Source organism: Girardinichthys multiradiatus, chromosome 18, assembly GCF_021462225.1.
Source record: "Girardinichthys multiradiatus isolate DD_20200921_A chromosome 18, DD_fGirMul_XY1, whole genome shotgun sequence".
NCBI classification, from domain to species: domain Eukaryota; kingdom Metazoa; phylum Chordata; class Actinopteri; order Cyprinodontiformes; family Goodeidae; genus Girardinichthys; species Girardinichthys multiradiatus.
The window spans coordinates 32667803-32691973 of NC_061810.1; the positions used below are offsets into that span (position 1 = coordinate 32667803).

General features: G+C 39.1%; 1 protein-coding gene and 1 long non-coding RNA gene across 2 annotated transcripts; both read right to left on the reverse strand.

Annotated features, from left to right (window-relative positions):
* Positions 1-1605: 1605 nt before the first annotated feature.
* Positions 1606-23971, reverse strand: LOC124884435. The gene is made up of 3 exons (XR_007042434.1): positions 23846-23971; positions 2148-2229; positions 1606-2064 (listed from the first exon to the last, which is right to left on the reverse strand). It is a non-coding gene; the product is annotated as an uncharacterized LOC124884435 (long non-coding RNA).
* LOC124884434 (olfactory receptor 52E8-like) lies at positions 10670-11777 on the reverse strand. Its single transcript, XM_047392356.1, has one exon. It carries the CDS (start codon positions 11765-11767, stop codon positions 10805-10807), a length of 963 nt encoding a protein of 320 aa, XP_047248312.1. The 5' UTR covers positions 11768-11777; the 3' UTR covers positions 10670-10804.
* Positions 23972-24171: the final 200 nt, after the last annotated feature.

Below are 24171 nucleotides of genomic sequence, written 5' to 3' on the forward strand. Positions count from 1 at the left end.
TTGAGCAATGATATTACAATTACAAAAGAAGTACTACAAAATATGTCTAAAATATCCTACAAGCAAAAACTAGTTGCTCTGTAAGTCATTTGTACACCTCACCATTGGTGCTTTAGCAGAACATTGTCTCAGGCGACATAAACCTAAAGTGGCACATGTGGACCCTGTCACTCTATTTAAAGCTTTTCAGCAAAGACTTTTCTAATGATGTCGGATAATGAGAATGATAATAAGAAAACTCAGAGGAGCAATATTTCCAAAGGGTCAGGGATGATTTCCATATCTCATTGTAGTAAAAAGCATGCACCAAAAATGCAACTGAACCGCAGTAGGAAAACAACAAATAATTTGACTGAAAACTTTGATTAACTTACAATACATGTGACCCAAAGACACACACTGTTTTTTAAATCAAGAACGGAGAAAAGTCATTACACATCTCATACTCAAATTAATTTAACACATTTTCTAGGTTTGTCTCTGTAGTATGGTGTAGCCATAAACTGTGTTAAGTATTTGTCAAAAAATATTTAGGAAAGGTCAGAACAAGCCTGCAGTGGTCTAGCACACTATACAACTGTTACGCCTTACAGAGTCCAAACAGACTTGCAAGGGTGACAGTTTTGAGAGTAAACAAAATACCATCTGGTGACATACCAATAGTCCACAACTATTACAGACTGGTGCAAACACTACCAAAATGGGAATTGGGTAAAATCTTAAATTGTCACTTTTGTCCCCAATACTTTTATTAACCTGTTAAAAATATTGAATTCTCTGAACATAAAGAACAAGAACCCCAAAAAACATGACACTTGGAAGCGGAACTGAAAATCAGAATTCTTGTATCTAGGCAGGGGTGTGCAAACCTTATGCACCATGGCCAAAATCTGCAAGTTGAAAGTACTCATGGGTCATAACAGTTTTTCCCACAAATACCATTTCCCACAGAAAAACTGAAGAAGCTCTCTGCTGACCCTGTACCATTTGTGCACACAAAGGTGCACCCAAAAGCCATGCAATGTCCCATTATAGATCCAAATTATGTACAAGTTTAAAAACAAAAGCCGCTTCTCTCATGGAATCCAAATAAGATGCTGTACATGGCACACTGAGGGTCTTGCTGTTTGACCAAAATGATGTAGAGCAGCGCACTGCCTCCTTCAAATGTTCTGGGTGGAGGTTCAGTTCACTCATGTGTGCTCAGTAAGTCTCTCACTGTCTTACTGTGATGGTTGTCATACAGTTGGAAGAATGACAAGCATCAGGTGGTAGCATCCCCCACATCAAGCTGGCTCGACCCTGTAATCTTGGCCGGTTGAAAAAGTTTTTGTGCAGACATTAATTGCTGTCTTATATAATGTTCACGTTATAATTTTCATGCAGATTGTTGAATATGGCATTTATTTCCACTGTTTACTAAAGTTTGCTGCATAGTCATGCTGCATATAACATATGTTATCAAATTATTGAGTTATTTCACAAACTAAAGTAGTCTTTTTAGGATCTTTAATGGAAAGAGAAGGGGACATTTCATCTGTTCATGTCATGTTTTACTGTAAGTATCCAAGACTCTGGCACAGGCAACAATTACGAACACAGTAGTAACAGTTTAAAATAGGTTTATTGTGTCATATATCACATGTACAAAGATGAGGTTCTGCTGATTTAGTTGCTGGGTTCCAGCACAGCACCAGGTTGAGAGGTAGGTGATTTGCAAAAGTAGGATCTCACTGGTGCTGATCAGATCAGAGTCCCAAGAGAAAGGGAGTCAATCCACAGAACTGAGGTTGGCAGGACACGGGTGTGTGGCAGTGTTGTAATGTTTCCCTTTTTCTTTCAGGTAGACAATTAGGATTGGTGGAACGTTGAAGGGTGGACAGGCAGGTGAGTGAAGCGAGAATGGCTATAGGAATCCATAGAGCTGTTACCAGGAGGGCTGCCATAGGAGCAATGGAAAGGAAAGGAGAAGAATCTGGGTTGGTTTCCTCCAAACAGAAACTAGGAACAAGGAAGGGGACCATTGTTACCCAGGACTCAGATGTCAAAGGTTGGATTCATTTTCTGTCAGGAGAGACAAGGAAGGTAAGTGTCAGAGCTTCAAGGAGCAAAGAAGACAACAAGATGAGATCCTCATTACCACTCACATGGAGCTGGTTCCCTCTTTAAGCTCCTCCTGATGATCCTTGATGAGCAGCAACTGTAGAACCTGCACCTGCTGCTCACACCCTGGAAGGAGGAGAGACACACATAAACGAATCCGCACACAGTTCTGTGGACATGACAGTTAGCAACTTGAACAAATCTATAAGTTACCTATTTTCAGGCAAACAACATGAGAAAAACGGTATGCTTTTTAAACTAAGGTTTAAACCACGGTTTGACTATCAGCTGGACTCTCCTCTCCAACACCCTGGCATAGGCTTTAACAGGGAGGCTGAGGAGTGTGATCACCCTGTACTTGGAAAACCTACAGTTGGAACACCTCTAGAGGGACCACACCCCAGTCTGCCCTTTCAGAGGCACTGTCTCCGACCACCACGCAATGTTGAAGAGCCATGTCAAATGACAGCCCCACATCATCCACCCACTTGAAGTACTCAGGGGGGATCTCATCCACCCCGAAGACTTGTCCTCCGGAGCTTTTTGAGTCTGCAGTCTCTGCTTCCACTAGGGATGGATTGATGGCAGGATTAAGGAGATCCTCGAAGTACTTCTTTCACCACCCGATATTGACCCCCGTTGAGGTCAGTAGCTCCCCATCAGTGTTGGCGAAGTACTGCTTCCCTTTCCTGAGGCTCCAGATGTTTTGCCAGAATTGGTTTGAGGCGGACTGGTAGTTCTTCTCCATGGCCTCACCAAACTCCTCCGAGGCCAGAGTCTTTGCCTCTTCTACAACCTGGGCTGCGGCACGTTTGACCCCACAGTACCCACCAGCCGCCTCAGGGGTCCCACAAGGCAACCACAGCCAATAGGACTCCTTGTTTAGCTTGACTGCATCCTTCCTGCTGGTTTCTACCACCAGGTCTGATTGCCACAGCGACAGGCACCGCAGACCTTACGGCCACAGCTATGGGTGGCAGGATCAACATCAGAGCAGGAGAACATAGTCCACTCTGACTCTATCTCTTCAACCTCCCCTGGAATATGGTTAAAGCTCTCTCGGAGGTGGGAGTTAATGGCTGGGGGCTCCGCCAGAGGTTAACAGCAGAGCCTCACTATAAGATTGTGCCTGCCAAGTCTGTCCGGCTTCCTCCTCTTCCAGTGGATCCAACTCACCACCAGCTCAGCCCCTCTCTTCACCTAAATGTCAAAAACACGCGATTACAAAATCGATCCTCGACCTCCTGCCTAGGTGTCGTGGTCCCATGTGCACATGTTGAACACCCTTATGCTTGGACATGGTGTTTATTATGACTGGCACAGAAGTTTAATAACATCTAAAGGAGCCATTTGTAGTTGTTTTTTGGTGTTTGGTCATAGTTTGGGTTTGTCTTATTTAGTTTTGATAATTCTGTTTGGTTTGGTGGCAGTGTTTGGTTTATATGTGAATTGACGCTCTGACCTATATTTTACATGGCGGTGTGGGGGAAATCTATATAGGTGTCCAGGTTAGAGGGCATCAGGTGTTGGGTGTGTGGAGGTCATACGGTTTTTAACACTGTCTGTTGTATACTGGTTTGGCTTCATCATATCCACATATTGACCATAATTGACGTTTTTGCATGCTGCCATAAACCGCCACCCTGGAATTTGGATTGCATTCAATACTCAGCTTGTATTCAATAAATGGGAGCATTCCCAAACTTGGACCTGGATTCCCCGCACCCAGAAGCGACTAGAAATGGATGGAAGTTGATAGTTGCTATAACACCACTTGGGTTAAGATCAGGGGGTCATTCCTCTCAAACACACTGCTCCAGGTGTCACTGTCATTTCCCATGTAGGGGTTGAAGTCCCCCAGCAGAATGATGGAGTCCTATAGAGGGGCACTGGATACAGTTTAATATTGAAAATGAAGACTGACTAACAGAGAGGTAATCCGATTAGCACAAGTTCAGGATGCGAACAGAAAACAAACCACTGGGAGAAACTCGGGAAGATAACTAGGATTGTTAACGTGAGGAACCAGCGGGGAACAATGAAAACTAGAGTGCTTATAAAATGAGGGAAGTGGAGTATGGACCAATGAGACAGAGAGGCAGGTAATCAGAGGAAACATGAAACAAGGTTTGGACCAGGCTGCAGGGAACTGAGGGAATATGTTACTATGGAAATGGGAGCTAGAGAACGCAGACAGGAGGGGAAATCTAAACTAAGCTAGAGGCAACTCTAGGGAAAAGAAACCTAAATAAGCTAACATAAATAGTAATTCTAGGAAGAACTAAACAGGGGCATGGGGAAAAACTAAACTAATGGAAAACAGACATAAGGAACCCTGTATAAATATAAACCCTAACATAAAACACAACACTAAATCTGGAAGAACACTAACTAGACAAAGCAGGGAACATGAGGAACTAGGCTGGGAAAGAACAACTAATATTAAGGGGAACAAGAAACTGGGAAAATAATAACAAAAAGGGTTTAAAGCCAGGAGGAAAAAACCTAACAAAACTAAGCACAACGCAGGAGTAAATAAGCTGCTCAATCAAAAACAAAGACAAAATCCAAACAAAGTCCAAAATGGCAGATCCTGACACAGTTCACTCACAGACAACAACAGACCCGTTGGGGAGCCACTGAGCGCTCACCAATGAGTCCTGATCCAAAGCCTGGCTCAAGGGTGGGGCCCTGGCTCTGCCCTACCGTGCGACGTCACGTGCCTCATCATGGTTGTGCTCATTAAGGCTTCTGAAACATTCCACCCTTTTGATCATAAATTACTTCTTTTATGTGTAATCAACACTGATTAAGACCCAGGTAAATGACTGAGTGACAATGAATAAAAATATACAATGAAATAAAAATATAAATGAAGAAAATAAAGATGAATAATAAAATTGAAAACTACCTATGATAAGACAATAAAAATAAAAAAAATAAATGAAACGAGAAATAATAAAAAAGGATTCAATGAAAAATAATAATTACATATCATCCATAGCCTGTGTGTGTCTGTTGCCATCTAAACTAATGCAATCAAGAAAAAAATAAGGTATAATATAGTCATAGCGAGGTTTTAGGATATGAACCACCAACATAAAAGTAATAATAAAATAGTAAAAATATTGACCACATATATAGAACTAGCAATGTAACAAAATGCAATGTAGAATATCTGTGTACTATACATTCACAAAACAATAACAGAATTGCTCATCTGTATCAACCAATGATGTAGAACTTAACTCACTAACAGTGAGTAACTGTTTTATTTTAAAATGTTTCCCATTTTTTCCTGTAGTGTTTTACTTTATGTGCAATAGTGTACTTGCATTCCCTGTTTTTCAGCCTCAAAATTTATCTAAATGTTAGCTAAATCCCACTAGATGGCTGCTGTTATTTTTATAAGCAAAAATATTCTCCAACCTAAGATAATATGACTTAGTCTAAATGCTAAAAAAAATATTTTCATTTATTAAAATATCTTTCTGATTATTTTGGTGAGGTGCTCATGCTAATTTTAAAGACCTGAGGGTAGTGGATAACAATACTATGTTTAAAACAAACTAAAAACATTCTCACTGTTTACCTCTGACTTTTGATGCAGCTATTAGAACATATGGCTAGTTTTACCATATACAAGTCCTTCTCAAAATATTAGCATATTGTGATAAAGTTCATTATTTTCCATAATGTCATGATGAAAATTTAACATTCATATATTTTAGATTCATTGCACACTAACTGAAATATTTCAGGTCTTTTATTGTCTTAATACGGATGATTTTGGCATACAGCTCATGAAAACCCAAAATTCCTATCTCACAAAATTAGCATATCATTAAAAGGGTCTCTAAACAAGCTATGAACCTAATCATCTGAATCAACGAGTTAACTCTAAACACCTGCAAAAGATTCCTGAGGCCTTTAAAACTCCCAGCCTGGCCACTATTGACACCCTCAAGCAAGAGAGTAGGAAACAGAAAGAAATTTCTGAACGAATAGGCTGTTCCCAGAGTGCTGTATCAAGGCACCTCAGTGGGAAGTCTGTGGGAAGGAAAAAGTGTGGCAGAAAACGCTGCACAACGAGAAGAGGTGACCGGATCCTGAGGAAGATTGTGGAGAAGGGCCGATTCCAGACCTTGGGGGACCTGCGGAAGCAGTGGACTGAGTCTGGAGTAGAAATATCCAGAGCCACCATGCACAGGCGTGTGCAGGAAATGGGCTACAGGTGCCGCAATCCCCAGGTCAAGCCACTTTTGAACCAGAAACAGCGGCAGAAGCGCCTGACCTGGGCTACAGAGAAGCAGCACTGGACTGTTGCTCAGTGGTCCAAAGTACTTTTTTCAGATGAAAGCAAATTCTGCATGTCATTTGGAAATCAAGGTGCCAGAGTCTGGAGGAAGACTGGGGAGAAGGAAATGCCAAAATGCCAGAAGTCCAGTGTCAAGTACCCACAGTCAGTGATGGTCTGGGGTGCCATGTCAGCTGCTGGTGCTGGTCCACTGTGTTTTATCAAGGGCAGGGTCAATGCAGCTAGCTATCAGGAGATTTTGGAGCACTTCATGCTTCCATCTGCTGAAAAGCTTTATGGAAATGAAGATTTCATTTTTCAGCATGACCTGGCACCTGCTCACAGTGCCAAAACCATTGGTAAATGGTTTACTGACCATGGTATCACTGTGCTCAATTGGCCTGCCAACTCTCCTGACCTGAACTCCATAGAGAATCTGTGGGATATTGTGAAGAGAACGTTGAGAGACTCAAGACCCAACACTCTGGATGAGCTAAAGGCCGCTATCGAAGCATCCTGGGCCTCCATAAGACCTCAGCAGTGCCACAGGCTGATTGCCTCCATGCCAGGCCGCATTGAAGCAGTCATTTCTGCAAAAGGATTCCTGACCAAGTATTGAGTGCATAACTGTACATGATTATTTGAAGGTTGACGTTTTTTGTATTAAAAACACTTTTCTTTTATTGGTCGGATGAAATATGCTAATTTTGTGAGATAGGAATTTTGGGTTTTCATGAGCTGTATGCCACAATCATCTGTATTAAGACAATAAAAGACCTGAAATATTTCAGTTAGTGTGCAATGAATCTAAAATATATGAATGTTAAATTTTCATCTTGACATTATGGAAAATAATGAACTTTATCACAATATGCTAATATTTTGAGAAGGACCTGTATTATGTTTTAGTTTCCTTCCCCTGCGTTAGATTTTGGGTTTGAGTTCCTTGTCTGTTTTCTCTGCTCCTCCCTGTTTTGTTGCTGTTATTTTAGTTCATTCATTGTAGTTTAGATCTATGATTTATTCTTGTGTTTAGATGTTATCTCCCTGGATTCCCTGCTCATCTTTGACAATTAGCCTCCCTCCTTATGTTGTTCTGCATTCTCCCTCTCACCAGCTGCTCCAGAATTCACCCTATTAGCTCCGCTTATTCACTGGTCCATTATCATCCCTAGCTCAGTATTTACACTCTATGGTTTTCCATTTCTCACCAATGAATCATACTGTTGACTACCAGCTGCTCCATGCCTGTTACTTTGTTCAAGGGCATAATTTGCAGGGGGGTTAGGGAGATTATGACCCAAAAATTGGATCCAGTCAATATAACCCCCCAATGAAATAACATCAATCCAATTTACAAATATATCCAGCATGAATAACTTGTTGAGTTTCTTTTATTTTCATTTGTCAGCAAACAATCTTCATCATCTAATATGTAACCCCCCTCATTTTTATTAAAAACAATCAGATTTGTTTCCATTGTGTTCCATATAATCACTGCCCGCTCCACCCAACCTGACAATGAGTCTAAGTACCGTGACTACGCAACTACGTACACAGGCTCAGGCAGACTGGCAATTTGTCCATTCTGGAGAAATCAGAATGGCTGTTCAGTCCAGGAGCATTGGCCTGCCTCGTTAATTACCCGTAAATTTCCACTAAGCACATCAAACAGGGCTACAATAAGGGAGACAGCTCATTTCAGAGCAGCCGCGGAGCCAAAAAGAGAGTGGGAGCCTAGTTGGTTGTGCACCCAGGAACAGGTGGAAGCAGTGTGGCTTAACCCAGACTGAAGTAAGCGGTAAACCCTGAGAGCTGGCTCAGAATGGCTTCAGAAAGGGACTTTTACCTGAGCTACAGGTGAAGTTAAATGGCCTGGCTGTCATAGAAAACAGTAGAAACCCTCTCTGTGAGCTTCTAGCTGGATCTGCATCATGATGTGAAACACATACTTCAGTCAAAATTAAAGTATTTAATCTTGAAGGTCCTTCAGATCACCACATTGCATCTCACAGCTGCAGCCGGTGTTGCTTCATAAACTAGGAAAACTATTCACCATGAGGCTCAGAAATATACATTTAGAAAGAACAAAAGTAAGCCTCCTCCTTCATTTCTTCTGATCCTAAACATTCAGCTCTGGGTTGTTTAAAGGTGCAGAATTAATAAGAAATAAATCAGGTGGATCATTAATTAGTTAACTGTGTTTTCTGAATAATGTAATATGTAATATATAAACTAAACTCATTAAACAAGCATAGTTTTACTTAATGTAATACATACATACCACGTTATGTATACATTCGTTAATAACTGTGATATTAGTACTGATAACAGGACAAAAGGTGAGAGTCCAAGAAAGGTCCAGGATGTGGCTCCATGTTCTATTTTAAATACCTTTTTCTCTACAGAAAATGTTTAATAGTAAAGACTGAACTAATGGCTCACATGCTAAGTGGAAAACAACAGAGTAAGTGGAATGAAGGGCTGGAAAGATGGCAGTAAAACAACAGAAGGATCATATTTTAATGAAATGTTGGGATAGCTCACAACATAATTAAAATTAATAAATGTGTTTTTAGGGTCTTACCATTTGAAATAAAATAAAAAAAATTGCTTCGATACCAGTTTTCTTTTTAGAAATGTAAGACATTATGACAATGGAGTCACAGGGATGGGAGAGAGAGTGTGAGAGTAAATTTAAAAAAAATTATTTACATAGCTGAGACAAGAAGCACATTTATTTGAGCCACAGTAAACATAGTTTCTCTGAGTTTAAGAACAACTTTAGTCAGATAGACTGAGCAGTAAGTTTTTTTCTAAATATCACAAAATGTGTCATTATCTGCTTCAGCCAAATGTTTTTTTTCATCATTTGTAAATAATTTCTCTTCATGCTTCACGTCAACTACTAACAAAAACTTAAAGCCAAGTCAAATTATTGTGAAGCTTTTTTGTTTGATTCACAATAATTTACATTTAATGAAAACCCAGCCAAGGTTGTTACAACATGTCTTGTGTTACTTTAACTTTAAATGACTTAGAAACTGGGTCGCTGTCTGCTGAAAATTAAACTATTCAGTGCCTCTGTCATAGTTCTGACTGCCGACACTCAGAATCCAAGAACGTTTTAGTTATTTTATTTAAAGACTGGAATGAGGGTCCGGTGACAAGGAAGCCAGGCTGAACTGTGATGGGGAGGAACAAGGGTAAGTAATAGATAATGGAAACAAAACGCAGTTTGCAGATATGCTTGCTGATGGGGCGTTGGTATCCGCCAGAGAGAGAACGCGTCGGGACTGAGTGCCGATCCAGAGTGAGGTGCCGACAGGAGCCAGGGAGGTAATCCTTCGAGGAGGGTGGACAAGGTTCACAACTGAAACGGTACTCTGATCCAGTCGGGCTGCCAGCCAAGGTAAGATGTCCGGTGAGGTTCACGGTCCATGGGACTTTCCAAAGAACCCAAGGTAACGATGCATAGAGCAAGACCACAGGGGGCAAAACAGTCAGCCGCTTAAGTGCTGGCAGTCCTCCTTCTTATAGCACCGTGGCTGATGACCAGATAGACTGCACCTGTTAGCCTCCAGATTCCAGGACTCCTGCGACACCTAGTGAGGAAACTGATTACTGACATGATCAGCAGTTCAGACCCTGACAGCCTGGGCTATAGACCCCACTGGTTCAGACCCTAAAAACACCCCTGGTGGTGCCTCTGCTTTATAAGTTAATTTGTTCCACAATGGAGCTCTTAACTGGAACTATTCATATGTGGAATGGATGTCCATTTTCTTCATTGAAATGAATTGAAATACAATTAATCCATTCCAGACCCCTGAAAAACCACAATGCAGCATTCATGAATATGAAGTTGATCTAAAAATGTTACATAATTGGTTCTGTGTTAGAAAAAATATGAAGTACGTAAAAGTAAGCCTTTTATTATTGCTGAACTGATTTGGAACAGAAAAACTGCAGAGTAAATACAAAGAAAACAGGAACGTTAAGTAAATCACAGTAAAAGCATTTGAATGAATTTTAAAACAGAAATGCGAAATTAACCTGACTCCTTTTACAAAAGTAAATGATTCAATATACAAATAACAAGGCAGAGCTTAACCCCCCAATGCTACACCCAAAGTTATGCCCTTGACTTTGTTCATGTTCTGTACCCTGCCTCTGTAAGTTTTCCTGTGTTAATTAATAAAGAACTCCACTATTCACCATGAGGCTCAGAAATATACATTTAGACATGAATTGCAATAAAGTCTGATATAATTTTTAATTTTGTTTTATTTTGAAATTAATGTCAGTAGCCACTTCAACAATTTCACAGGGTTCAGGAAAAATAAAAACAAATTATGGAAACAATCTTCTCTCCCAGTTTCCGATTTACTGCCATGTTTTGTACTACATGGGTTTTGTGGTGCTATCAATTTTCCAGGAGAACAACTTCTTTTTTAATTTTTCTTTGATATCCTTTGTTTGCATACAGTATATTAGTGGGTTTACAGCGGCAGGTATGTGACTGTACAACATTACTATAACTATTTGAACAGGAACACTGAAAGAGTATCCCACAAAATTTGCCAAATAATAAAAGCATCTTGGCAAATAGTACAGACATGTGATGATAAGCTGTGGGGTGCAGGTAGACAGAGTCTTTATACAGCCTCCAATGGAAGATATGCTCAAAACAACAGCAATGATGACAAAATAGGATAAGATAATAAATCCCAGTGGCAACAGCAAACTAATCATGGCAAAAACCAATGCAACAATCTTAACTTCTCGTACATGATCACATCCAAGATTTGATATTGACATGTGGTCACAGTAGCACTGGACAATTATGTTTGAATTACAAAAAGGGACTCTCAAAATTTCAAAAATATTGCCAACCATAAACATTGTTGGCACAAGCCACGAAATTCCACAAAGCACAGAAACAGTTTTATTACTAAACAGTGAATTATAACGCAGTGGAATGCAAATTGCTATACAACGGTCAAGGGCCATCACCATCAGAATAAAAGAATGAGCTGCACCAATTAAATGAACAAAGAACATTTGAACAAGACAGCTGTAAAATGAAATAATGCTGTCATTAAACCAGTATTTTGATATAGCTTTTGGCAGAGTTACAGTTCCAAATAATAAGTCAGTTAATGCCAAGTGGCAAAAGATGTAATAAGTTGGTTTTTGAAGTGAGCGTTCATATTTTACAAATACTAAAATGAAAATGTTTCCCATTGTTATAGCCAAGTAAAATAGGAAAAGCAGAGCAGATACAGGTCCATGATACTTTGGCAAAATTCCTGGAAATCCTAAGATGAAAAAATATTTTATCCTTGTTTCATTAGTATTCAACATTTTCACAAAATGTTTGATGCAGCTAATAATTCACATACAAACCACAAAGCTTTAAGAAGTTATTAGTTTTGACAACTTGAGGAAATAAATTTGATTTAACATTTACAAAATATTGTATTAGGAAAAGCAGCAAAATTATCAGCCACAACTAAGTAATCTAATACCCTCTATTTAGAATAAATTAATCCTACTTCATCTTCCACACATACTGCAACACCTCACATCAGTGGCAGCTGGTATATGCCAAGCATTTTATAGAAACAAACCAATCCCAGATGAGCCCCTTTCACAGAGGAGCAACTCCAGTTCTGTGCAGTGACAAAATTCCCACTCAGTTATGAGTGGCTTACAAACATACTTAATATTCTATAGACTATAGTGCAATTAGTCTGTGTTATAAGACAGAAACTGGATTCTACCTTCTTAGAAAAGGCCTTTATAGTGTCTAATGTAAAGTTGGTTTGAATCTTAATTAGGGGCTTCTTTGTCATCTTTGCTTCAATTTTTTATTTTGTCCAACTTCAAACTGACCATAAATGTAAGTGTTTATACGTATTGGTCCTGGAATGGCCATGCAACACTGATATACATGCTCTTTTCCTCTAGGCTACCTGCATAAAGAAAAAATCATGCAACCAACCAATGCAATGCTTCTTCAACCAACCCTATGAAATGCTTTGAATTGTATAAGTGCAACATAATCTAAATGTGACAATTGTTTTCTTGTTCATGATTTTCTTCTAATTTCAGGTTTGTTCAATTCAATTCAATTCAGTTTTATTTATATAGTGCCAATTCACAACACATGTCATCTCAAGGCACTTCACAAAGGGTTTGAATGATATAGGGTTGTTGGGGAGGTTAGATTAAACTACTGAGTGTTAGAGTTTTGCCATTTTAGAATGGGCTATGTGTAGGGGTACTAAATAAAATAATACACTGATAAAGTGTGTCCATGTAGAGCCCAATTGTGGCCATTGTTATACTAAAAACCACAGTGATTGGGGGTACCTCTCTCTGTCAGACTGATTATAACTATTGGAAAAGAGAAGGGGTCACACAGGTAGCAGAAATGGAGGGTGTGTTTGCACCTCAACCATAACTGAGCCGGTTTAGGCTAAACCTGACTCTCCCTTACTCCATCCAACAGGGAGGGAGGAAGGCAGATGTATAAATAATTTGAGAGTGTTGTTTCTTGTTGCATTGTGTGAAAGGTGGGTAATTTTAAAATAGGCTAAGTCAATTCAATCGAATCATATAGATTTCAAGTCAGGCACATGCATTCCAATTAATAACTAACCATGGAACAGTACAGCCAGACTCAGTTATTTATTCAAATTGAACAAAAAGTTTTTCTATCTGAGGAAACCGAGCAGATTACATCCAGTCAGTGACTTGTAGCATTCACTCCTCCTGGATGAGCACGTAGAGACAGTGGACTGTCACTGGCGTTGACTTTGCAGGATGCATGTAGCGACAGTGGAGAGGAAAAACTCCCTTTTAACAGGAAGAAACTTCCAGCAGAACCAGGCTCAGTGTGAGCAGCCATGTGCCACAACCGACTGGGGGTTTGAGAGAACACAACAGAGAAGGAAAAAGAACACAAACGCAGAAGACAGAAGCACTGATCCAGGAGTACTTTCTATGGGAAGGAAAAGTAAATATTAATGGATGTTGCTCCTTTAGTCGTTTCATCTTGGAAGAAAGAACAGATAAACTCTGAACCAGTTTTCAAGGTTAGAGTATGAAAGAGAGCACATACAGTTAGTCACAGTAAAAGCTCAGTCAGTAGGAGAGAGAAAGGGTTAAACACTGAAAGACAGGGCCAAGTGTATCATCAGTAGAAGGTGAGCATTAAGTTGTTGCCAGCAGAAGTTTGGACCATGCACCCCTCCATGAAGGTGTCACAGGTAGACACAGAGTCAGGCCAGGTGTAGCTTCTAGGAAGAGAAAAGAGAGAGAACATAAAGTTAAAAGCTGAAATAACAGCAAATAATGCAAAATTGGAGAGTAGTATGAGAATGTAGCGAAGAGAGTAAAGGCGGTCATTATGTCCTCCAGCAGCCTAAGCCTATGGCAGCATAATTACAGAGATAGCTCAGGATAACCTAAGCCACTCTAACTATAAACTTTATCAAAAAGGAAAGTTTAAAGCCTAGCCTTAAAAGTAGACAGGCTGTCTGCCTCATGGACTAAAACTGGAAGCTGGTTCCACAGGAGAGGAGCCTGATAACTAAAGGATCTGCCTCCCATTCTACTTCTAGAGACTAGGAACAAGCAGTAAACCTGCAGTCTGAGAACGAAGTGCACTGTTAGGAATATACGGAACAATCAGATCTCTGATGTATGATGGAGCTAGATCATTCAGGGCTTTATATGTGAGGAGGAGAATTTTAAATTCTATTCTGGATTTAACAGGGAGCCAAAGAAGGGAAGCTAAAATAGGAGAAATATGATCTCTCTTTTTAAGTTTCATCAGAACTCTTGCTGCAGCATTTTGAATTAGCTGAAGGCTTTTAACTGCATTTTGTGGACATCCTGATAGTAAAGAATTACAATAATCCAGTCTTGAAGTAACAAATGCATGGACTAGTTTTTCAGCGTCATTCCTGGATAGGATATTTCTAATTCTGGCAATGTTCCAGAGGTGAAAGAAGGAAATCTCTTTAATATAGGATTTAAATGACATGTCCTGGTCAAAAATAACACCAAGGTTTTTTACATTATTACCGGAGGTAAATTTAATGCCATCCAGGTTAAGTGATTGACTAAGCAGTTTTTTTTTTAAAGACTCCGGTCCAAAGGCGACAACTTCTGTCTTGTCTGAATTTAGAAGAAGAAAATTTAAATTCATCCAAGTTTTTATGTCTTCAAGACATGCTTGTAGTCTAACTGGTTGGGCTCATCAGGATTTATGGATAAGTAAAGCTGAGTATCATCAGCGTAACAGTGAAAATTTATCCTATGCTGCCTTATAATTTTACCTATATAGTAAAGAGAATTGGCCCAAGTACTGAACGCTGTGGTACTCCACAATTAACCCTGGAGTTTAAAGATGATTTATCATTTACATAAACAAACTGGAATCTGTCAGACAAATAAGATTTAAACCAGCCTAGCACTGTTCCCCTGATCCCTACAGCATATTCCAGCCTTTCAAACAGAATATTGTGATTGACTGTATCAAAAGCAGCACTGAGATCTAACTGGACAAGTACAGACACAAGTCTATTATCTGAGGCCTTAAGAATATCGTTAGTGACTTTCACCATAGCTGTTTCAGTGCTGCGATGAGCTCTGAAGCCTGACTGAAACTCTTCAAACAGATCATTGCTGTGTTAATGCTCACACATTTGATTAGCAACTATTTCTTATTCCTTAGATAGAGAAGCGTTTTATCCATTTTGAATAAATAACTGAATCTGACTGCACTGTTCAATGGTTAGGATAAATTGGAATGTGCCTTGAGACGACGTGTTGTGAATTGGCGCTATATAAATAAAACTGAATTGAATTGAAGTTTCTCAAGAATTTTAGATAAGAATGGAAGATTGGATATAGGTCTGTAATTTTTCATGTCATCTCGATCAAGTGAAAGTTTCTTAAGTAAAGGTTTAATTACAGCTACCTTAAAAGATTGTGGTACATATCCATTTACTAAAGATAGGTTAATCATATCTAAAATGGGGCTGGTAATCAGAGGGAACACTTCCTTAAATAATTTGGTTGGGATTGGGTCTAACATACAAGTTGAAGGTTTAGATGAAGCTAATATTTCTGATAACTCAGGAAGCTCCACAGGATCAAAACAGTCCAAACACAGATCAGGTTCTACAGTTGCTTCCAATGTTGTCTCACTTGCTGAGGATGAAGTAATCATCTTCGGGAGTATGTCAAATATTTTATTTTTAATAGACTTAATTTTATTTAAGAAGAATCCCATAAAGTCATGACTGCTGAGAGCTAAGGGAATGGATGGCTCAACAGAGCTACGACTCTGTGTAAGTTTATCAACTGTACTAAAGAGAAACCTAGGATTATTCTTGTTCTCTTCTATTAATGATGAGAAATAAGCTGTTCTGGCTTGGTGAAGTGTCTTTTTATACAACAGTAGGCTATTTTTTCCAGATTAAGTAGGAATCCTCTAGGTGTACAGAGTGCAATTTTCTCTCCAATTTTCTAACATTGTGCTTTAAAGTACGCAGCTCTGAATTAAACCAGGGAGCCAGCCTCCTATGAATAATTACATTCTTTTTCAAGGGGGCTGCATTGTCTAATGCACCACACGATGAAGTAACGCTATGAACAAAAGAATCAATTTGTGAAGGGGAAACAAAATTATTGCCCTCCATTGTGTTTTTCTGTGGTAATGAGGAAATAAAAGTGGAACAGATTCTTTAAAGGTTGTTACAGCATCGTCTGATAATGATCTACTTTAATGACATTTTCTTTCAGGTGTGGAGTATTAGTTTTATTTATTTAATTTGTAGTGATATGAAAAGGTGTAGAATGTGTTAGTTTAAACAAAAAAGAAGGAAAACTACAGGAGCTACATTAAAAGTATTGGGAGCACTTAATTGTCAGCTAGTGCTGTTACTTAGCCCTGGTCCTGAAGGCACACTGTACTGTATGTTTTAGATGTTTCCCTGCTTCAGCACCCCTGATTTCAGCTGATGGCTAATTAACAGGCTTTTACTAAACTGCAATCACCTGAATCAGGTGTGTTAAAGCAGGAAAATGTCTAAAACATGCAGGATAGTGTGCCTCGAGGACCAGGGCTTAACAACACTGAGGTGTTCAATCAGTGTTGAGCCCAACTACAGACTTGCATAACAGTTTGTACTTGACTGAGAATCTGCATATACAGGTCGTTCTCAAAAAATTAGCATATTGTGATAAAGTTCATTATTTTCTATAATGTAATGATGAAAATTTAACATTCATATATTTTAGATTCATTGCACATTAACTGAAATATTTCAGGTCCTTTATTGTCTTAATATGGATGATTTTGGCATACAGCTCATGAAAACCCAAAATTCCTATCTCACAAAATTAGCATATTTCATCCGACCAATAAAAGAAAAGTGTTTTTAATACAAAAAACGTCAACCTTCAAATAATCATGTACAGTTATGCACTCAATACTTGGTCGGGAATCCTTTTGCAGAAATGACTGCTTCAATGCAGCGTGGCATGGAGGCAATCAGCCTGTGGCACTGCTGAGGTCTTATGGAGGCCCAGGATGCTTCGATAGCGGCCTTTAGCTCATCCAGAGTGTTGGGTCTTGAGTCTCTCAACGTTCTCTTCACAATATCCCACAGATTCTCTATGGGGTTCAGGTCAGGAGAGTTGGCAGGCCAATTGAGCACAGTGATACCATGGTCAGTAAACCATTTACCAGTGGTTTTGGCACTGTGAGCAGGTGCCAGGTCATGCTGAAAAATGAAATCTTCATCTCCATAAAGCTTTTCAGCAGATGGAAGCATGAAGTGCTCCAAAATCTCCTGATAGCTAGCAGCATTGACCCTGCCCTTGATAAAACACAGTGGACCAACACCAGCAGCTGACACGGCACCCCAGACCATCACTGACTGTGGGTACTTGACACTGGACTTCTGGCATTTTGGCATTTCCTTCTCCCCAGTCTTCCTCCAGACTCTGGCACCTTGATTTCCGAATGACATGCAGAATTTGCTTTCATCCGAAAAAAGTACTTTGGACCACTGAGCAACAGTCCAGTGCTGCTTCTCTGTAGCCCAGGTCAGGCGCTTCTGCCGCTGTTTCTGGTTCAAAAGTGGCTTGACCTGGGGAATGCGGCACCTGTAGCCCATTTCCTGCGCACGCCTGTGCACGGTGGCTCTGGATGTTTCTACTCTAGACTCAGTCCACTGCTTCCGCAGGTCCCCCAAGGTCTGGAATGGGCCCTTGTCCACAATCTTCCTCAGGGTCCGGTCACCTCTTCTCGTTGTGCAGCGTTTTCTGCCACACTTTTTCCTTCCCACAGACTTCCCACTGAGGTGCCTTGATACAGCACTCTGGGAACAGCCTATTCGTTCAGAAATTTCTTTCTGTGTCTTACCCTCTTGCTTGAGGGTGTCAATAGTGGCCTTCTGGACAGCAGTCAGGTCGGCAGTCTTACCCATGATTGGGGTTTTGAGTGATGAACCAGGCTGGGAGTTTTAAAGGCCTCAGGAATCTTTTGCAGGTGTTTAGAGTTAACTCGTTGATTCAGATGATTAGGTTCATAGCTCATTTAGAGACCCTTTTAATGATATGCTAATTTTGTGAGATAGGAATTTTGGGTTTTCATGAGCTGTATGCCAAAATCATCCGTATTAAGACAATAAAAGACCTGAAATATTTCAGTTAGTGTGCAATGAATCTAAAATATATGAATGTTAAATTTTCATCATGACATTATGGAAAATAATGAACTTTATCACAATATGCTAATTTTTTGAGAAGGACTTGTATATGCTACAATTCTGCCTTGTGTTTGGGTCCACCACTTTTTCATCAGACTGGGGCCAAGCTCTGGACCATCAGGATAGATGACAAGATGATAAGCAAAAGCTTTATCATTAAAAATATCTGCATAATAGTGTTAGTTCAAATTACATGCCTCTTTTTATTTGTCATTGTCATGTAGTCTGAAAATAAGTATCCTTGTAACAGATTCTGAAAATATGTAATTTCCATACAGAGAGTCCCAGGCTTGCATTTGAATCCAGAATCTTTTTACTGTGAGGCAATAATTAGTCAAGCCACCGTACTGCCTATACTTTAGGGCTGAATCTTTAGAGCTGTTAGCTGTTCAGATGTGAGATAAATACATAATTAAATAATTTTACCTGTCTGGATAGGTTTTATATTATTTAACATCTTTAAAGCTTCACTGTGTCTTTGGCGTGTAATTCCTTCAAGGTCAAATGAAGGGGAAAAAAACTAAAAAAATATACATTTTGCAAATGTTGGATCAATACAATGTTTTTATCAAGATTTTGATTCAAATTATGTACAACTGTAATGAAAAGCCCTTGGAGGATATGACTTGCAAAGACAGGTGCAGGTGAATACTTTAATAAATAAAAGGATATGTGTTGTATTCGTTGTACTAAGATGGTGTTGTACTCGGTGAATGGACAAAGGAAACAGATTAGGCATGGAACAGGCAGTTAGAGCAATGGGTAACATGCAAGCAATAGATGGCAGAAATGCAGGTAAACAGATGATCCAGCAATAAGCAAACAAAAGCAGTGAGTTTAAAAACAGAGGAAGGGTGGAGGAATGACCAAAGAAGCTAAACAGATGACGTGGAGAAGCAGTGGCAGAGGTAGTGGAGAACAACAAAAGGAGAGTGGCTAATAAACACAGATGAGCTGAACTGAGCAGAAACATAAGAAACCCAAGAAACATTACACTTGGAAGCAGAGCTGAAAATCTGAATTCTTGTTTCTAGGCAGGGGTGTCCAAACTTTATGCACAATGGGCCAAAATCACCAAATTAAAAGTATTCAGGGGAAAGTACTCAGGGTACTTGTGAATCAATAAAATTGCAATATTTTAATGAAACATAACCCATTTAATTCCAACTTTTCCCAGACACAAAAATATCCAAATCATGTGTCATTAGTATCCCTTTGAAACAATCAATCATAACTTTTATAAATTTTCATGGAAACGTGTGTGAAAAAGTGTGTTTTCTGATTGGTCACTTTTGTGACAGGTGGGATACTGTGTGGTATCAACCATTGGACACACTGACTACAGGTCTATTTGACCTGTGCAGTGTATTTGTCTGTGTGTGCGTGTATTTCTGTGTGTATATGTGTGTGCGCTTGTGTGCATATGCATGTGTATGTGCGTGTGTGCATGTGTGTGTGTGTGCATACGTGTGTGTGTTTCTGTGTGTGTGTCTGTGTGTAAAATTAGGTCGAACGTTAGGTAGCAGCAGAATGTAGAACAGTTAGCCTATGTGTATTAGCATGTAGATACAATGGGTTATCCCACCGTTCACTATTGTTGCCGGTGACATGTTTGTGAGTTCTATGACCACATTACACAAAGTTAAGTAATTGCAAGTGCTTATATATCAATACTAGACACCTTAAACATGATGTGTACCAAAGGTCTATGTCCTATCTTTATGATAACATATTTGACTAACTTTTACTTTGGGAGCTTTTTTTGCTGCCATCCTCTTCTCTTGGCACAAACAGAAAGTACACAGCTCTGGTCATGTGACAATTTACAGTAAACATGCAATACTGCACATATTTCATTGACACCCTTTATTATTTCAATATCTGCTGGAAATGCACTGAGCAGTTTTATAGCCTTAGAAATGAAAAAAGGTTTTACGGTCATCATTGTGACCAGTGGGATTAAATGGGTTAAGAAAAGAAAGCTAAAACCTTTTGGGTTTAAATTTATCTAGAATTTGTTTTTATTCTGTTCCTAGCGACAAAAACATGAACTTTCTTTGAAAACACTTTCTTTATTTAACCAAGGTTAATTAATGGTTGTACCCAAGTCTGTTTTTTTCTGTAAGAAGTGGCTGGTTGTTTGCTGCTCTACTTACTATGACATGGGTGACTGCCGGTCACCATGCTTGGACATTGTTTGTGGTGTTCCCCAGGGGTCAGTACTGGGGCCAAGATTGTTTATTATTTACATTAATGACATCTGTAAAGTTTCTAAAGTACTTAAATTTGTTTTGTTTTCAGATGATACTAATATTTTTTGTACAGGTGATAATTTGGATCAGCTTATGGCTGAAATCAACTTAGAGTTATGTCAACTTAAGATATGGTTTGATATGAACAAATTATCATTAAATTTGGATAAAACCAAGTTTATGTTGTTTGGAAACTGCGGAAGAAGAACAGATGTTCAGATCCTAATAGATAATATAGCAGTAGAGAGAGTTAAGGAAATTAAGTTTTTGGGAGTAATGATAGACAATAAGATTTGCTGGAGACCTCATATAAAATACATTCAAACAAAAATATCCAGAAATTTTGCTGTTCTCAGCAAAGCTAAATATTTTCTAAATCATGATGCTCTTCATATTATGTATTGTTCACTTATATTACCTTACTTGAGCTATTGTGTGGAAATATGGGGCAACACCTATAAAACCTCACTGCGACCGTTATGCACATTACAAAAAAGGGCCATCAGAATGGTTCATAAGGCAGGATTCCACGACCATACTAACATACTATTTATAGAGTCCTGCCTCCTCAAACTCCCAGATCTGGTAGAATTTCAAACAGCTCAGCTGATGTATAAAGCTAGAAATAAACAACTACCAGAAAATATTCAAAAGCTGTTCACTGATAGAGTGGGGGGTTATGACTATAGGGAAAATCTCAATTTCAGAACCTTGAGGGTTCGAACCACCATGAAGAGAATGTGCATTTCAGTCAGTGGTGTGAAGGTCTGGAATAAACTCCAAAAAGAGCTGAAGCAATGTCCAAGCATGAGTCTGTTTAAAAAAAGACTAAAACTGATGTTTTTCAACATGTATTGGGATGAAGAGGCGAGGTGAATGGTATCTCATCTGAGCACAGTATGTATGTGTGTGTGTGTGTGTGTGTGTGTGCGTGTCTGTGTTTCTGCTGTGTGTTTGCATGGGGTGCATGGGGGTGCTGGGCCCTCTTCTCTGCTTCTGGTCCTCTGTAGCTGCAGCCTGACGCTGCAGTTGTTGCAGCCTGGCTTCTCTCGCTGCTCCTCGGTCTGTGCCTCGAGGTGGTGGGGGGCAGGTCGGGGTTCAGGGGACTCTTGTGGACGGCATGGTAGTTCAGGGGGGTCCTGGGGATCTTGTCTGCCACCTTGCGCTATGGGGTGTGGGGTTGGGATTGGTGGGGGGAGCTGGTGGTGGTGGAGCTGTGGTGTTGGATTGTGGCTCTGATGATTTGGGGGGGGGTCTCTAAGTGCCGATATACAAGAATGTGAATGTGGATTTAGGCCTAATGTGTGGTGTGTTTCTGTAGGTATGCATGTGTGCAGTTACATGTACATATGTGGAGGTACATGTTTGTTTGTATGTGTACATGTGTATATGTATGTATGTGTGTATATATATATATATATATATGTATGTGTGTATGTGTATGTATGCGTGTGGGTATTTATGCATGTGTATATATGCATGTATGTATGTGTATGTGTATGTATGTATATATGTGTAGATATATATATGTGTATATGTGTGTATATGTATATATATATAGATAATTGTGTATATATATTTATTTATTAGTTTTTGGTTTGTGAATTCTGGATCAAAAACATAGATGTTAATTAGGAAGGTTACTCAGTTAATTTAAGTGCAATTAGAGGGAGAAGGGGTATTAAAAATAAGTTTTACTTCTTCATACCCCTTTTCAGACAATTTATATTAATTAATAATCAATGTCAGATCTCAGGTTAAATATACTGACAAGTTGCTTGTTGGAATATGTTTATTTTATGTTTATTTTACTGGTTGCTATTTGTGTTTAAGTTAATTTAATTTATTTGGAACTGGAAATTTAATTTAATGTTTACCAAACACTTTTTTGTATGGTATTTGGATATTTGTTCGTTTGTTATAAGCATTTCTGAAATTGATTTATTTACCGAAATCATTGTCTGAAATAAATAAAAAAAAAAACAAAAAAAAAAAACATTACAATGAATGCAAATAAAAAAACAAAACACGTGCCTAATTAAAGAAAAATGTCATACTAACTTACTGTCTTACACTAAAATTGCAGGAAGTGTCCATCTACATTGGCTCCATTTGCTGGAGGGCCAAATTTGTACAAATCTTTAACTGTGGTCGGGAGCCATACAAAATTTTTCCAAGGGCCGCCTATGGCCCACAGAATATATTTTGCACTCTAAGGTGTACGGCTGTTGCTGTGTGATGTTATTTTGGTCAAACAATCCAGCTGCTAGCATGTCCATCTCTGACAATGAGTACAATTTTGGTACAGTAACAGAACTAAATATAAGAACCATCCAGCCATACCAATGTCAACCTGTCAAACAGAGTGGAGAATCTGCTGCTCGGAGAGAAATCTCTTAAGATGGAAATGATGAGGAAAGCGTCCCTGACTGAAATGCTGAGAGGATAGGGAGTGCTATATGGTGGGTAGCTACGTAGCTACATGCATACCTATCACAGTGTATCTGTGTATGGAATGCAATATCTTCAGTATTATGCAAAATATTAAATTGACATTACTGTTACTTTAGCCAGTAATTTTTGCAGCACTTCAGTTTGCTTCTCTGTGCTGCCATGTTATGATGATGGTCATGCAGTTGCGAGAATGACAAGCAGCTGGTGGCTGTGCCCCCCACATCGATCTGGCTCGACCCTGTTAGTAATGTTGGCTGGTGGAAGGAATGTTTGTACGGGCATGTCAGTTGGATATGACAGTTTAACAAATCTATAAGTGATCTATTTTCAATATGTAATAAACTTGTTTGTGGACTATTTTTTTAAGGTAATGGAATAAATTAAAAATATAATTGGAGCAACGTTTTAGGATAAAACACATAAAAAACAACATATAAAAGGTGAGTTTGGGACAAATAGTTTCTATTTTTACATAGAGTTTTGCTGGATTATTTGTAAGAAAGAAAGAAAGAAAGGAAGGTTGTTATAGCAGTGAAAATGTGGCGTATGCATGCTGTTCTAATCAAATCACATGATTGAAAGAATCAGAAAGAATGAATAGAGAAGATTTTAATTAATAATAAAAACAGTCCACAAACCACTTTTGTGTTTGTTTAAAGATGTTCAATAAAATTTTTTACAAGATAATTGTAAATACAAAGGTCGTAATAAAATACCAACATGCAAAATTATTGACCACATAAAACTAGCAATGTAGCAGAATGTAACGCAGATGTTCTGAGGACAGTGGATAAGAATACTATGTTTCAAACAAACTAAAAACAATCTCACTTTTAAACATTTTGTCATAACTCTATTTTTGGGGTGGACCAAAAGGCAGACAAGCACAGAGAAAAGCAGAGAGGTGGTCGAAAACTCCTTTAATTTAAAGTGAGTCCACTTACATGCAGGTGAGGTTCTGGATGACAGGATAGTCCTGATTACAAGGCATCTTCAAAACAGAACTTAACAGGATCCGCAGCAAGCCCAAAATCCAAAGAGACATAACGACACCGCGTGGAACAAAGGACGAAGGCAAACTTAAATACAGACAAAGGTGGACAAGAAACAATAGGGCAGGTAATCAGAGGAACAGGGAACAGGTGAAACAAGGAGGCTGGGAGGCAGAGGGAGCAGGTGAAACAGATCAACCAATAAGGAGAAACACAGACCCAAGCAGAACAGGAGAAAAGATGACCAGAATAAAAGTAAACAGTAACTAAAGCTAACC